At 39.3% G+C, this 15,741-nt stretch overlaps 2 protein-coding genes and 1 pseudogene across 2 annotated transcripts; all 3 read right to left on the bottom strand.

Annotated features, from left to right (window-relative positions):
• Positions 1-6,157: 6,157 nt before the first annotated feature.
• Positions 6,158-7,077, bottom strand: LOC145473650 (CUB and peptidase domain-containing protein 1 pseudogene; annotated as a pseudogene).
• LOC145479502 (uncharacterized) lies at positions 6,720-8,841 on the bottom strand. Its single transcript, XM_081457882.1, has 3 exons — positions 8,614-8,841; positions 8,051-8,104; positions 6,720-7,654 (listed from the first exon to the last, which is right to left on the bottom strand). Exons 1-3 carry the CDS (start codon positions 8,825-8,827, stop codon positions 7,452-7,454), a joined length of 471 nt encoding a protein of 156 aa, XP_081314008.1. The 5' UTR covers positions 8,828-8,841; the 3' UTR covers positions 6,720-7,451.
• Positions 8,842-9,159: 318 nt separating this feature from the next.
• On the bottom strand, positions 9,160-11,715 carry LOC145479503 (hydroperoxide isomerase ALOXE3-like). The gene is made up of 3 exons (XM_081457884.1): positions 11,044-11,715; positions 9,949-10,087; positions 9,160-9,404 (listed from the first exon to the last, which is right to left on the bottom strand). The coding sequence occupies exons 1-3, from the start codon at positions 11,111-11,113 to the stop codon at positions 9,194-9,196; spliced, it is 420 nt and encodes a 139-aa protein (XP_081314010.1). The 5' UTR covers positions 11,114-11,715; the 3' UTR covers positions 9,160-9,193.
• Between the last annotated feature and the right edge of the window lie 4,026 nt (positions 11,716-15,741).

Genomic DNA, 15,741 nt, shown 5'->3' with positions numbered 1-15,741 from the left:
GGAACTCACTTTCCAACAGATGGTCAGAGATGAATACCAACAATGTTAATAGCCAGCGGCATGGGCGTGGACTCCTGTAATAGCAGACACCAATCATACTTCATTGCGGACCCTTTGTCAGACCAATACGGATCAAAAGTCATGGCCTTTGGTGCCACACATGCCTGTACGCACATGACCCCACGGGGGAAGGGCAGAAACAAACATCTTGCGTACTGTTGCTGTGAAACTACGCCATAGAAAGTTTTCAAGCCATGTGGTTCCAGGTTTGAACGAAAATTTTGGCGGGTCGGCGAATTTGGCAAAACAGTTGTAGGGATTGGAGGATTTATGTTCCCCTATTCACTCCCCTCGTTTAGCTTTTGTTTTTGCGTTTTCTGACGTACCGCGCGCTGTAATTTCAAAGTTTATTTTCAAAGCTAAATATTTTATGCTCATGTGGGACTTAACAAATTCATAAATAACAGTAACTTTTTAATTTGGCTGGAAGAACTGAAGTTATGACAGATATATCAAGTAACGTACATTCTTTCGTCTTGGCGCAATTTCGCGCAGTTCTCTTGTCGATACAAGAAAATCTGACCAACGTCGGCTTAACCGTTTACTTGGTACTAGTTGAATTGACGTACGCTGACTTTTAAGTTAAATCCTTTATAGACTCATGGTATTGAAATGATGCCAGTTTGACATCATTTTCGACCAAAACAGCATTCTCACCTAAAGTATGTTGATGGGCTTTGGTGTTCTGGAACGCCCATAATTGTTTGCTTTGTCAGTTCGTACTCCTTTCGGTCGTGTTACTTAATTTTCTACAAGTAAATTCGGTGATCTATGATTATTCGAGAGTCGTCTTTTCTAGTATCTAAACAGACTAGAATGTTAAGATATCTCTAGCCTGTTCCTAGCTTCCTTTAGTAGAAAATCAGAGCGAAGAACTACCAATATAAAAAACAAAGACAAGGTTAGTCGAAATAGAGTCTCGGCCAAAGAACACTCTTTTGCTTCCTCTTTCCAAGCCCGTTGCTCTTTATTTTTAGTTGTTTTTATAATATCTATCTCGCTGGTAAGCTGGAAATCAGCCTATTTTCTTTAAAATGGGATACAAATTGACCCTATCATTCTATAAAACCCAGTAACTATATTTCTTTATTACCTTTAACGGTGGTTATTCGCAGTTTCGAGGCTTGGCCCACGTTATCTCTGGTCCTTCAATTATTCATCGGTATTTACATTTATATATTTAGCAAAACACCGACCAGCGACGAAAACAAGTGCACGACTAGCAGTTATATCAAGCGGTCAGTAAAATAAACACCATTTTTAACAAATATTCCACGAGTGCATGTTGGATATCACTTGGTTCTATTCATCTCATATCTAACAAGCGCGAGTGGAATAATCGTTTTATTATAATTAAAAACGCCCCCAAAATATACAAAACTAATTAATATAAAATTTAAAAACACAAACACCCAAAAGAATTACTCTGACGCTTATTATATTTGTAGAGAATGGTATAAAGGCTCATATACCATGATGGCTGAGTCAGTGAAAACTCCTGTATTGCATTATCCAAAGATCCGGTTTCAAAATATGTAACAGTCAACTGCACTGACAAATTGCCTTTTGGTTCGTGTTTTTACTGAAGTTGCAGTTATGAGACATTCAGTACCTCATTTGAATATTAGAATTTTGCAGTCGTTCTTATTTCCCTGCGATCGATCATACCGAGACGAAAACTAATAATTGTGGCAGCAAAGAAGCTCGAGAGGCCAGAACGCAGTTCCAAACATTCTTGGCTCTGATCTCGTCTCTTTTTACAACAGTTCTGTTGTACACACACAATGAAACCTTGCAAGCATCTTACATAACCTTGGCCCCTGCTAAGATTTAGTCCTTTATTACCTGTGGTGAGAAATGCTGCTTGTATTCCATTGTTTTGTAACCAGTAACGCGTTCTCTTTTGTTTTGGTGGAGCTAGTGATCCGGAACACTCATATGTAATTGTCTGTCTAGACAGCTTGCGCTCTTCTCTGTTCAGTCCTTCAATTTCTGTTAAGGGGGGAGATTCTCTTCTCGCAAAGATGTTCTCTTTAAGCTCGTGACGTGACTATGTTTAACTTGCAAAAGAAAACTAGACTTCAAGACTGCATTGAAAAAACAATTCGAGAGAGCGAAACCCGCGAAATTTGACTGTGATGCTGCGAGACAGTATTTTCCTGTCTGAAAGACCATTCTTCATCCCTTTAATAAGATAAATTCTGTGGTTTCTACCTGTTGTAAGAACCTTTTTTCAAAATTAACTCTAACGCATTTCTAATAGCAACGATTCTGTGAGCATGCGTTGAATGTGTATACACATCATTTCCTTATTGGTGAAATATTACAAACCACTGTTTCGCTTTTGAAATGTCCAAATAACAAATCTTGTTCCTTCGCGCTATCTTGAAGGCACCATAACGTTCCTATCTCTCCGTTAAATTGGTTGTCTCTTAAAGAGAACTAGTAAAGAAAATTCTTCACTACCGAATAGAATCGAATTATTGAATAAGTCAAAAGCAAATGAGCTTGTGGGCTGTTCCATGGCGTCAAATTTCCGAGTTGCCTTTTGCCTCGGAGTCGAAACGAGGCTTCATGCAAAACCATTCATATGAAAATGTGTTCCCTACAGGTCCTTTTTCAAGGAAATCAAACTCATTTTCATTTGAAATATTTTTCACGAGGATTCAGTTTAAAACAGAGGCACAAGGTAACTCGGAAATGGTCTATTCCCCAACATAAATGCCAGTGGAGTCAAAGAATAGATGTTTCTTGAACTATAACAATTATTCACTGATTTTTATTATTAAGAATTAACGCACAGAATTGGAGGAGTGCGGACTGAAAACAGGCAATGTGGGCTTTCCAGGACACCAAATCCATCAACAAAGGTTAAAAAGTTTTATTGCTTTGAAAATCATGATTAAAAGAAACATGAAATGTCTGGTGAATTTCTATTCCTGAAAAAAGTTATTTGTATCGGTTTATCAAAAATTAAATCTGGGAGGGACAAGAACTGAAAACAAACATGTAGGGGCGTTCCAGAACACTAAATCCCTCAACAAAGGTTAAAAAGTTTTATTATTTTATTATTTTTATTAATGGAAAACAAGCAACATTCTACGCCCACCATGAAATAAAAAGTGAAGGGGTCAAAACAATTTTCATGTCAGTCCCTGAGTTAACAACAGATTAGATATACTCCTCGAACACAAAGAACACAGCCATGTTGGCCTGTTTTATTCTTCGTATAGAAAGATTTCGTTCTCAGGCGCCAAGAAAAAGGAAAGTAGGTTACCAGGTAATCGCGAAATATACCTTGCGTTTATTACCTTGTTTAATGATCGGTTATAAACTTGGTTATGATTTCACTTACAATTTCTTCTGAACATTGTACATTTTACTAAGGAGGTTATGAAATCAATTGAGATGCCCTTTTTTTTTCAGATGGCGCAACACCACTGAGAGAAAAAGATCTACCCGAAGAAGTTTAATGGGCATCCCATCGCTAGTGAGTCACTAGTAAGCTAACCCATATATCATTAAAACATTGAGACTACAGAATTGGACCATTGCACCACAACATTGCAGAGTTCGCATCAAAAGAACATCCGATTTTACTGTAATATAGACCAAATTACAAAACTTCTACAACTCAATCCTTTATCACCCACATCTTGACGCTAACACTGGTTTATTCTTAGAATATTTTCTGCCTTCCCCTGCCAGTTCTTCGCGCAAATCATGTTTTCCTTTTTTTTTTCTTTTTTTCTTTCTTGTTGTGAATAAAAACTGTTAATTAAAAAAAAAAGATATCCATGCCGTCCAAACACCACGGTAAAGATTTTCTTTTGTTCCAATTTGATGATGAAGTAAAAAGTTTAACTTGAAGTTCAACCATTTGGCCAAACTCGTGACTTCAAGATTTCAAAGAGCTTGCAAGTACATATCGTATTTTGAATATTGTTTTAATGTTCCTTTCACATTATCGCCATTATGCTTTATTTGTTTAACTTTAAAATCGATTTCTACTCTTTGTACTTCGCCGTTTATTTTTCATTAACTGGTAATCTGTTTTTCAGTTATTATTTGTTACATTTTACCTTTCCAGAATGTGACACAGAATTGGAGAGAGAAAATTATTGAAACAACTGGTAGCACTGGTAGCAATGCACGATCACTAATGAACAAGCTGTGGCCACCCTCATCGCATAATAGGTTACCATAATAATGATACAACCTGCTTAAAATACCCTTAATTTTAGCTTTAAGTGTCTATAATTCAAAAACAGCTCCGTTAAACCTGTTTTATTATTATCGAATTAGACAAGAAATAACTTCTCGCACAGCTTGAAAAAAAATTATGTGGAGAGGGTCCAGAGCCATCTTAAATTTTCGACAATTAAGTCGGCTCTGAACTTCCGCTACACAATTTTATGAATCATTACCTCAAAAGAGTGTAAAAGACTATTTAATCGATTAATACAACTACTTTATTTTCAGCTTTAAGTGTCTATAATTCAAAAACGGCCCCGTTAAACCCGTTTTTTATTATCTAATTAGACAAGAAATAACTTTTTGCACAGCTTGAAAACAATTATGTGGAGAGGGTCCAGAGCCATCTTAAATTTTCGACAATTAAGGCGGCTCTGAACTTCCGCTACGCAATTTTATGAATCCTTACCTCAAAAGAGTGTAAAAGACCATTTAATCAATTAATACAACCATTCCTTTCGTCGTAAAATCCACAGAACAAGCCAAGATGCTTCACGGAAAGCGTTTTTCTCGGGCTAAGCAACAAATTCTCAACCAGGGAAAATCTGTAGTCATAAAAAACGTTTGCTATTAAGGAAACAGAACAGGCTAAATTTATCAACAGGCCATATTGATCATAAAATTAATTCACAAACCATTCACTTGGCCATGTCTGTCTGCAATAGCCATGGCATTTCCTCGTTACTTATGGAAATTGTAATTGAAAAGAGTCGCATATTTTGAAATGTAGTCAACGTCTGTGGCACATTTGTTACCAAGAAACTTTTTACCTTGGTAGATTCTTGTAAAGAGTAACTTCTTGCTACAGCTAAAGCTAACCACAGTCACTTTCGATGAGATGAGTGTTATTGAATGACTTTTTGTGCTTATTGTAGTATTTATACATACAAATTGTCAGTTCGTTACGAAAATTGTTCTCCAAACATGAAGGTCTGATCAACAAAAAACTGTTTAAAAGTGAAAGTGTAGAATGATCATCGCAGTAAATTTTCCAATTTAAGCAATTGGAAAGAAGCCTGAAAAAAAAAATCAGGGCTTCAACCGCAGTTCAAATATGAATAATTTCATATATACTTCACAAAAAAACTGTTTATTTTGTGGAATGAATTGAAAATGCAAGATGAGGAATCTTTGTGGTCCATACTGCAAAATTCGGACCTCTAAGAGAACCAATCAGAATTCTCCCTTTGATCGTGGACCAGTTCAGCCATAAAATAATTAGTGTTAATCTCACTTTGTTAGTCCTCTAAATATCAGATAAAATTTAATAGGATGCAGTGACGGTGGACTAGACATTAGCTTGTGGTATTGCTCTTTTGACAGAAGAGGACTTCATGGCCGACTCCGCTGACCAGAGCAGTTCAGGTTATCGTCTCACTAGAGTTTAGGAAGGGCGTTTAAAGGACGCACCCGCATTCATATGAACACCTATACTAGCCTTATCGTTTTTTCGTTCCCAGAGCTACTCGTTATATAACTGTTGCGCCAACCACGTGACCAAAAACTACGGAAGGCTCTGGGGACGAGATTAAGCTTACCAAGGACGCAGGTGACCACCCTTAAGGATCGAAACCAAAATTGACATATACAATAGATTTAAAACACCAAGAGTTGAAGAAATATAGGCATATTTTTTGAAACTACAGTTACCGCAAAATGGACTGGATTTCTGTATTTGATATTAAATTTTTATTGTAGAATAGAATCTTGTACATTTTAGGTCACATCTGCTATTTTAAAGTTTCTTTAGTCTCCGCATTTAAATTTAAGTTTAGCAATTATAACAATTATTTCGTGGAGAATTTCTAGTTTTACAAGAGGGGTTACATTTCACAGTCTCCGTCTATGCGTATTGATTATCTGCTATTGTATTGTCTATCCACTCTCTCATGTACCTGACATTAGAGTACATTTGATGCTTGTACCCTTTCAAGGGTTTGCAATCAGCTCCCCAGCTAAACACTCCTTCAAGGTACCATTTTCCATGGACGTTTCTCACAAGAGGCCCACCATTATCACCCTGACATCCGCTGATACCAGTGATATTAGAGCCAGCACACAGCATAGACTCGTCAATTGTCCTTGTAGGGTGATCAGCGGCGCATTTGGCCCTCGGAACCAAGGGAATCTGGCCTTGTTTGAGTTTTTCGGGTAGGGTCCCTGCAGCTATTTCGGTGTAGCCCCACCCGGTAACCCAGCATGATTCGCCCACAGGCAACGGCAACAGCTTGTTTGGTAGGCAGACTAAACCAGTTCCATGAGACAGGCTAGCAGTTTGGGTTAACTTCAGCAAAGCCAGGTCATTGGAGAAAAGGTTGGGGATGTGGTATTTAGGGTGAATGAATATCTTTTCCACGGTGATGTCTTGCTCTGTGCCAATAGTTTTTTCTCTGTAGTAAGCGCCAAGCCTGTTTGTGTCGTAACACCAGATACATTATTATAACGTAACCCACCAGCCTTAACAGCTACATGAAACAAGTTAGTTCTATTTTGTTTGAAACGTTCGAGACAGAATTCACTTTTAAAGAGTAATTTAATTACGATTGACTATCAGAACGCAATTATACTTTTGTTTTGTGCTTGCTGTTTACTCGAACGTGCTACTTTCCTCAACCTGTAACCAAGCACATCCGCAGACAGATTTTGTTTGTTTGTTTGCTTGTTTTTTTGCTCAGTTGCTTTCTTTTTCTCTTTTTTTTCAGGGCAGTCACTTGTCTCCACCGGTTAGGATATTATTGCGGGTTAAGCTTGCAACCAAATCATCTGGCGTGGGTACGATCGACGAGTTTCATTTGACTCATTCTGCTAAGCCTATGTTACATTCGCCCTCCTTGAGAAAGAAAAGGAGATCGCAGTTTTCTCCGATTTGTTCCCTTGGGGGAGGGCGCCTGTAACTCAAACTACATTATCCTCTGGTCCACTGTTCTATCTCACCATATGTATTTAAATTAAAATATCGAGCGCTATTCAGAGATAAACACTTAACGGGATTGAATTCTAACGAGGATATTAAATAATGCCGAGATAATACGGATGTGTAATCGAGTCCAGGACAATTTAGCGGTAAGGCTTGGTATAGAATGACCTTGAGATAATTTTTCTCTTTAAATGCCCTAACGTTTTACCGGATTTGGTTTCTACCTGACAAAGATGTTTGACGCTTTCTTGCCATAAACGCAGTAAGCAGTGGTAAGAACCCATTGAGGCAAAATTAAGGAACCTCCACAGAACATTGCACGGTCATAAACCGTGAATCTCAGCATGGCCTGCCACGGCCAGGCTCCTTGAGGTGCCACGGAACCGCTGGATATTCGTAAAGAGGGCCGTGAACCACAAGTTGCTGAAAAGAATGGAGTAAGAATAGAGATATCAGAGGCTCAAGCGTACACTTTGTTGGGATCAGAAAATAAGTTAAACATACGTTACCACAAACCAGGGAATCACAATTTTTGCATGAAGCACAAGACAAATGTAAACTTAATTTTAGCGCGACTTAGGACGACGCAGACGAGAGGTAAAAATGCGTCCTCGCCAGCTATCTACTGATTTCATTTACAAATAATCCCGCAATTCTCTTAGTATCTTATTACTGTGTCGTCCCCAGAGTCGCCTGTTACTCTTGACCGGTGAGGCCTAGACACGAGGAAAATTAAGATGGGTCTGGTGACACTTGTTTTGTTCCTTAAAGTTATTTCCAATCGATTTCATTAGTGGCAGAATTATTTCTGTTACTTACGACCAAAACAAGTTCCAGTTGCTGGATTTTTACGAAAACCAGGTTCACAGGTAACTGAAAAGAGAAAAAAAATACTAAACCATTCATAGGACCTTAGCCTGCGAGTGCTCTGATTGGTCAAAAACCCGTAGAAAAAGCGTGTTTTATTGTTTTTTGCCACATTACCTCTAGTCAACATTGATGTTAGAGATGGCGAAAAACATTTTCTTTGAAGAAATTTGTGACCGAGTTCTCTGCGAAGCAGCAGAAAGTTTTTAAGACGAGGCATGTAGCACTTAAGTGGTACTAGCTGCGTCATAAAGCAAATAAAGAAGCCTAAGCCGCGTTTACTGTACTGTGATAAAACACTCCGGGCATTTGAGAAGACTCGAGAAATTAAGAAAACACCGTGCCTGCGGTTCGTGTTTTCTATATTTTCCTCGTGTTCTCAAATGCTCGTCGTGTTTTATCACAGTGTAATACAAGGCTTAGGCTTCTTCATTTGTCGGTTAAATAATTTGTGATTCATCAGCGATCAAATTCTACATTCAGGTAGGGTAAGTGAGTTTATAGACCTAGGATACCTTGAATTGTAAACCACTCGTTTGGTTCAGTCCAATCATTGTGCTCAAACAGCAACCATTTCCGAGAACTGCTTTCCTTCAACAGAACCTGCAGTAAGTAGAGAAGAGACTTTTTGAATACGAAATAACCAGAACACTGTTTGTGGCAAAGTTGTTCTTGTATAAAGTCGCTTTCACCAGTTTCTTGACTTACAAACTCCTGATCAGCTCCCATTGTACATTAAATCTTTGAAAATTTAAGACCTTCAGACGTCAGTGTTACTTAAGCTTCAAAAACTTTAAATCACTTTCAGAAGAACATGGCATTCGTTAAACTTCCTCAGCTTGTTGCAAATCTCTCTGATAGTCAGTTCTGTCATTAAAATTTTGTAATCCTTTCTCTGGACCAAATGAATCTCGCTGCATGTGAGGTGAGGTAAAGACGTTAGTGTAAAATGCAAGACTACGCTACAATTGTAATAAACAATTTTAGTATTTATCGATAAAAAAAAGCTATGTAGATAATATGGTGTATTAAATAAAATAGATATAGTGCCGGCGTGACTTTTTCGCCCGTTGGTTTTTTTGGTCAGCGACTGATCTAGAAGACTATTAAGTAATAAAGGAGTGAGCTGTTAACTGATTGGATATAAACTTTTAACAGTATAGAAAAAATTGCCAAAAGGAATGAGTCAGCTTTACTTACACGAGCGAGCTGCCACTTGGGAAACCAACCAGCTTCGTCTCTTTTGAGTGATATGGCTGTGATGTCTCCAACGTCAGCGGCGTCCTTGAAGGAGAACTGGGCAGTACTGACAACAGAAAAATAACTCAACTTATTACAATTGTGTGAGTTGTATTTTTAGTGTCTGCTGCAACAACATCTTGCTGAATTTAGTTCAGTTATTCTGCATAGTCCTTAGTTTCATTGTTTTTCCTCTATATATCCCTTAATCTCGTTTTCAGAGCTCTTCTTCTATTTCCCGCAAATGAAATTCCCAAAAGAGAGCAATGTTACACATTTCCCTTTTACTTTTCTCCACACTAATCCGTCACGAAAACGGGGCTTTTCGAAAATGCTCTTCAAACCGGAGGAATTGGGAAACGTCGACTTTTCGTTTTCGTGTGGACGGAAAACATTTGGAAAACGACGATGGTGTCGCGACAATCATGTGATCTCCTTGACCGAGTTTACCTCAAACACAACTCCAAAATGACCGCTGATTGTTGCGTTTTTAAACTCGTCCAGCATAGAGTGGACGGAAAACATTTGATGCGTTTTCAGAGTGAAACCTCCGTTTTCAAATTCCTCCGGTGTAGTGAAGACGGAGCCTAAATTTGACGTCATCGTCTTACTTTCCTCTGTCAAAAGCGTCTCCTGAGCCCTCCAGCTTATGTTCAGCGGTAGTACCCCTTGTGCCGATGATCTTTATGAGCACGTTTGCGTCCGTCCCCGCTCCAAGTGAACTTCCTGTGGTTACTTTTAAGGAATATTCTGAAAAGATTGACAATGATCAACAATTTTATCTTCCAAAGACGTCCCCATGGCAACAACAAAATTTTCTATTCTTGCGTTCATACGACTCCCAACTCGGTCGCCCCAGTACTTTTTTGGCTAATTTCTAAAACAAGTTACACACCTGAAACAAAGATTGGCGCCATTTGCTTCTGCACATCCTTACTGCGCTCGCTGTTCATTGTTCCAACGTCGCGCCACGTCATACATCAAGCGCGCGCCAAGGAAGAAAAAATATAAACAAGTATAGGGGTTGGTACCCACGGCGTGCAATCCACCTGCAGTTTACTCTCTCAACGGGTCAGTGACTCCCTCTTCTTTTTCATAGATCACTTCCAATACTGATTTTCTCCATTTCAACAATAAACAAAAAAAATCTGTAGGTGAGAAGTTAAAATTTTTCACCTTTTCTGCTCTCGTGTGACAGAAGTGTTCTTCGAATTTGAACGGGCAGGACTAATATGCATTCATTTTCAAGACCTACTCTAGCTCACGCGGAACGACATCGGCTGCAAAAATTGACTCCATGTACTTAGTTGTGTTGATTTGAGCACGCTTGCCTGATCTAAATTTTACTATTGTAAGTATTTTTTATTGCTGATAGTCGTATTCTAAGACTGTCTTAAAATAACGAAAGCTTGATTGTCTTATTTCGAAAACGAGCACGGTGACCCCAGCACAAAGACGCGGGAATTGTTGGGCGCGAAGGTCCCTAAGGCTACCTGAGAAAGCTTTCTTTCTACAAAAAACGATTCAGAGTGGTTATTTCAGTTTACAGGTAAAGTTGAGTTTGTAGGTAGAGTTTAAAAGTGAACAACATTGAGAAATCCTCTGAAATTCGTGGTTTTGTGTTGTTAAGAGCACATTCAAGGCTCTGATTTTTTTAACCCGTGTTCTGTTCTAACTCTGAAATAATTCGTCCATCAACTACTTACCAGCGCAAAGACAGCCACTGAACCATGTTGAACAAAGCGCTAGTGTTAGTAGTGTGTAAGGGTATACCATAGCCGTGTGTGATCTAGTTCTCTAGGAGATGATCTGCGATACTTCGATGCTCGATTTAAGAACACCTCCTTTGTACACGTGGTATCTTTTTGTGCTGTCGAAGTAGGAAATGCATGTATTTTGGCTGAATTTCGAAATCAGGGATATCGGATGACGCGTGGAAGTTATTGGACGGGAAACGTGTGTGAAATAGATCCTTTTGTTCTCGACCTCAGCTAAATAAATTGTTTCGCCATTTTGTGTTAAGAGGTGCAGTTAACTAAAATTGTTGCAACGCGATCATCATACTACCTCTTCGTTATTGTTGAGTAAATATTCCTTGCAAGAGCTATCAACTGCAAAATCTTTTCATTAATAAGTTATTAAAATGACAAAGAATTTTCTTCCAAGTGCAGCCAATAAGACCGAGCAAGACTGATTGGTTTTTGCGCACTTTGTGGTGATCGTCACCAAATTGAATGATATTGACTCATCTGTTTCTTAGTAAATTAAACGCGCCAAAACGGAGAGGATATTCAACCCAAATTTCCAAAAATATGAAATTTGTTGAAATCAAAGATTTCACTATAAATCAAAACCTTTTGCTTAGAAAATGGACAATTAAGAAAGAGAAAACATTTCCTGTATTTCGGTCGAGGTATGGGAGTGGAAGTATATAGGAGAACGAGAATTGCTGTGGGAGCACGAGCCGCAGGAAAGTGTTTTCACAGCTTTTCGAGCTATTGTAGGTTTGCATGATTGCTGAAGATGGTTAGATCTTGAATTAAGCCAAGAGTGAATATCATTTTTTTAATACAAATCTACCAGCGTTCTATCACGAATGCCGTTCTCTGATTGGCTCCGCTACTCATTATGTATTCTTTTGTAGATAGTGAGTAGCCCGGCAATACGCGCTTGTTAACTAGCTGGTGGCCGCTTCTTTGAGTTTTCCAAGTGTCTGTGAAGAAAACTTTTAGATAAAGTTTTATACTAGCAGATTCATACTAAATCAGTTACATTATTCGCTCTCGATTTCTATCCGTGCGCCCTTGTCAACTATCACGCGGAAGAAATCTCGAGCTCATAATCGTATTGTTAAATCCCATGCATAGCTTATCGACTTTCTCTCACTGTCACGAATTATAAGTTCCAGACAGCAGCCCCTCTTAACCCCGTGCTAGTGACGCGAGGGAAAGTGCGAAAGGAAAATATATCACTCTCTATGGCTGCTCGTTGCCTCAAGAAGCTACAATACTTCCCAAGAGCTTTGGTTGGGTATACAAGTTAAACAAGGAGCTTAGCAGCAGTTAATTATAAGTAGGCCGAACGAAAGTTTACTTTTCGCCCCGAGTTTCGGAAACGAAAACGTTTGCTCGTATTTGATCCTACGTTCAGGCACACTAAACTACCCTTCATTTAGCACAATAAAATTGCATAACAAAGAGAAATCCGTTCTTACACAATGTTCATGGGAAGGGAAACACGAAAGGAAAGGGAGAGGTGAGAGAAGTCGTCTTGTTGATCCTTGAATACTGGTGGTGTCTCGCCTTCAACTTCAACTTCAACTCTATTGAACGGAACACAACTGATATTCAACCGCCTCTATGGTACACAAAAAAACATTTCTCGAATAAGGCAGTTTTTCTAAGAAAACCGCCTCATTCACGGTTCCTTTTTCATGGCGTTAAACATAAAGTCACATGTACGAGAAATAACAGCCTTTATATAAAAAGAAAAACTTTATTTCTTAGAAATAAGTTTTCAAAACTCGGTTCATTAAATTCGCTATCTTATTGTATTTCATACTCACTGTCCTTGTTTCACTTTCAAGTTAAATTTCTCTCTTATTTACAACTATTTACACTTTGTACACCGTACATAACCAACAAGACTTCGCTATCTAACAGGTAAGATCTCAGGCGATACAAGTCGTGTATGTGTATCGTGTCCATTAACCGTCCCCTGTGTACTGGGTCTTGCGTCTTCAAACTTTGTCCCAGCCAAAGGAGTCCCAGCTTCTGAAAGCGTCACCGTGCCACTGTCACGTGATTTGCCTGATCGGGACTCCTGACGTAACTTAGGCATGTGAATAGGAGGGAGGGGAGAGTAGTGTGTTAACAGAGAACCGCTGTAGGGACGGGAGGTCGTAGCATCCTGAGCTGTGTTGGGTGGAGAGTGGTTGTAAGAGGCTGCAAAGAGAGAATAACAAATTGGATCATGAATCGTATCTATTAAAAAAATTCTCGATCGTGATTGGCTCTCAGCGCGCCTATTTATCGCGTAATCGACGCGCGATCACGTGGGTATTCAGTTACAACTTTTTGAAATTGGCTACCTGAAATTGGATACCTACTGTTTAAGCTTATGGAGAGCGCTACTGATTTTTTCGTTCAAAACAAGTTGTCAAAAGACTGTCATTATAGATACGATTTACTGGACCTCGTGTCGTACAATTCAGCGAGTAACCGTGCTCGCAATTTCAAATCAGCCTTGCGATTACTCCCTGAATTGTGCTCCAATGAATAATTATATGGCTAGCCATATAATTATCCAATGTCAAACTCTTACACTTTTTCACGTAATTGTACTCCACTCGGTCCAATTACTATTACTAATATCATTCTGACTCCAAGTCATCATTGGTATTCATCTCATTCAAAACGATTTACTTAAAAATGCACATATCACGTCCCATGCCCTGTTCAAAAGGCGTTCCCTTATAACTTTGTTAGGGTTTTACTACGAAATTATGACACTGTATAAGATCGTCTCAGGAAATATTTCACGGTGATTTGGATGAGATACTGCAAAGATTATGCCCTTTCCGATTGAATTAATATTCAAGAGAGCCCCATGACCCGGAGTTACTAATAATTGTTCACAGCATTGTTAGACTTTGTACGCTTGGATTGGACTTCCGAATGGCTTACCCGGAGTATGTTGCTTGGCTTTTCGGATTTGCTTGCCTCCTGAAGGTCGTTCTACAGTAACATAACTTCTTACAGCGGAGCCTGTCATTTCTCCGGCGTCATCTACAGGAACAATGTTCTTACTGGAAAAAAAGAAGAAACGGTGAAATTAAATCAACGAGTCTACCACTGCTTGTTTTTTTTAGCGAGAGCTGTCTATCATAATTATGACAGCCGCCGACTTAAACCTGGCTTGAGACGCCTTATCAATGGCAGGTCTATAGAGACACGGCAAAGTTTATTAGTCTTGAGCCGATCGTTAGCCGATAACTGAACTTTAAATTCATATAATGCGATTGCATTAATTCAGTAATCGGTATTTTTCACAAGTTTAGGTCCAGATGTGATTTCCAGCCCAAAGTTACGAAACTACGTGCAATGTTGCCATTTCCGGAAAAATAAAATGAGGCGTGGTATTCATAAGGTTTAGGTGGCTAATAACAAGGTTTAGGTTACCGCGTAACAAATCTTGATTTCTAACGTTGATAATTTCAAGGTCTAACCGTCAATTGACCTCTCAATTACACGAAATTCCAGCATTTCGTCCACGTTCACTGGATTCGTTTCGTAACACTGTTCCTCAACAGTGAATCGAGAGAAGCCAAATGAAGGTTGCCCTTGGCGTTTGGATAAAAGTGATTACAATGTACCTGACATCTATCTGACCAATCATCATGCGATTAACGTCGAGCTCCAGAATCCTGGGAGTATTCAGTTGTACAGCAGCTGATGATGGCGTACCCAACACTTGAGATTTAGACGCCTGCCACGCCACACCCACCGACGAGCTTATAAGGCCATCTCTATCCATGGGCTGTGTCACTCTCATCTTCATCGTGCCATCTTCAAGCTGACCCATTGCAGGGATTGAAGAGGCGGCCCTGGCGAGGGAGCTTTGTGTAAGGTCACGGTAGAGCCCTGCTGATATTGGTGCCCTGCTGCCAAACTGCAGCCATGGTGTAGGTGCAGGGGTCGCGGGGCCGCTGGGTTTAGGAGGTGCTGGGGATGGCTTATGCTTCTGCGCGATAACGTAACCAGTGTTTTCTTCAGGTCTGTTTTAAAAAGAACTTTCATCGTAAATCGTTTCACTCCACTTCACATACATAGTACATACATAGTGCGTATGTGTTTACACGTAAGTGAAATGATAGTATGCTTAAGAGAACATGGCTCACCAGTTAACGACAGTAACACTTTTCAATGCAAAGGGCCACACAAAGAAAACAACCTGATTCTCTTGGTCCTTTTACTGCCGGATCTCTGATTTTTACGTGCATGTCCATTATAAATAAGTGCATGCTTATATGATCTACATTTTAAGGTCTAAACTAAATCAAGTTGAACACAAGGCTGACGCGAAGGTAAAAGGGCAAAGTAGCATTTACTGACCCAAGCTATATTTCATCTAGCAGAGATAGTCTTTGTAAGGGTGCACCAGGGCTTAAATCATAATTATTCCCCTACATTGTAGCCCTGACCTTGGCGACTAGCTCTGTCAGTTTAAATATGGACCAAATAAGTACCTCTCTGGCGGTCTGCCAAACTGACAGCCTTGCAATCAGTTAGATTTAGTTTACACAAAAGCAATGATATCAGACACGAAGGTCTTTCCGTCCGCGTAAGAATAGAGAAATAGAAACAGAATAATCAATTGCCTTACAAATATTATCTTACCTTCCT

Source organism: Orbicella franksi, chromosome 2 (genome assembly GCF_964199315.1).
Source record: "Orbicella franksi chromosome 2, jaOrbFran1.1, whole genome shotgun sequence".
In the NCBI taxonomy this organism is placed as follows: Eukaryota; Metazoa; Cnidaria; class Anthozoa; order Scleractinia; family Merulinidae; genus Orbicella; species Orbicella franksi.
The sequence above is the reverse complement of the archived record's forward strand: the minus strand, read 5'-3'. Positions and strand labels throughout refer to the sequence as shown.

Coding starts and splice junctions, on each gene's coding strand:
- LOC145479502 (XM_081457882.1), bottom strand. CDS start 8,827: ATGGGAGCTGATCAGGAGTTTGTAAGTCAAGAAACTGGTGAAAGCGAC. Junction 8,105..8,613: donor CGAGTGGTTTACAATTCAAG/GTATCCTAGGTC, acceptor TTCTCTTTTCAG/TTACCTGTGAACCTGGTTTT. Junction 7,655..8,050: donor AACTGGAACTTGTTTTGGTC/GTAAGTAACAGA, acceptor CATTCTTTTCAG/CAACTTGTGGTTCACGGCCC.
- LOC145479503 (XM_081457884.1), bottom strand. CDS start 11,113: ATGGTATACCCTTACACACTACTAACACTAGCGCTTTGTTCAACATGG. Junction 10,088..11,043: donor CAGTGGCTGTCTTTGCGCTG/GTAAGTAGTTGA, acceptor CAATCTTTTCAG/AATATTCCTTAAAAGTAACC. Junction 9,405..9,948: donor GACGCTTTTGACAGAGGAAA/GTAAGACGATGA, acceptor TTCTGTTGTCAG/TACTGCCCAGTTCTCCTTCA.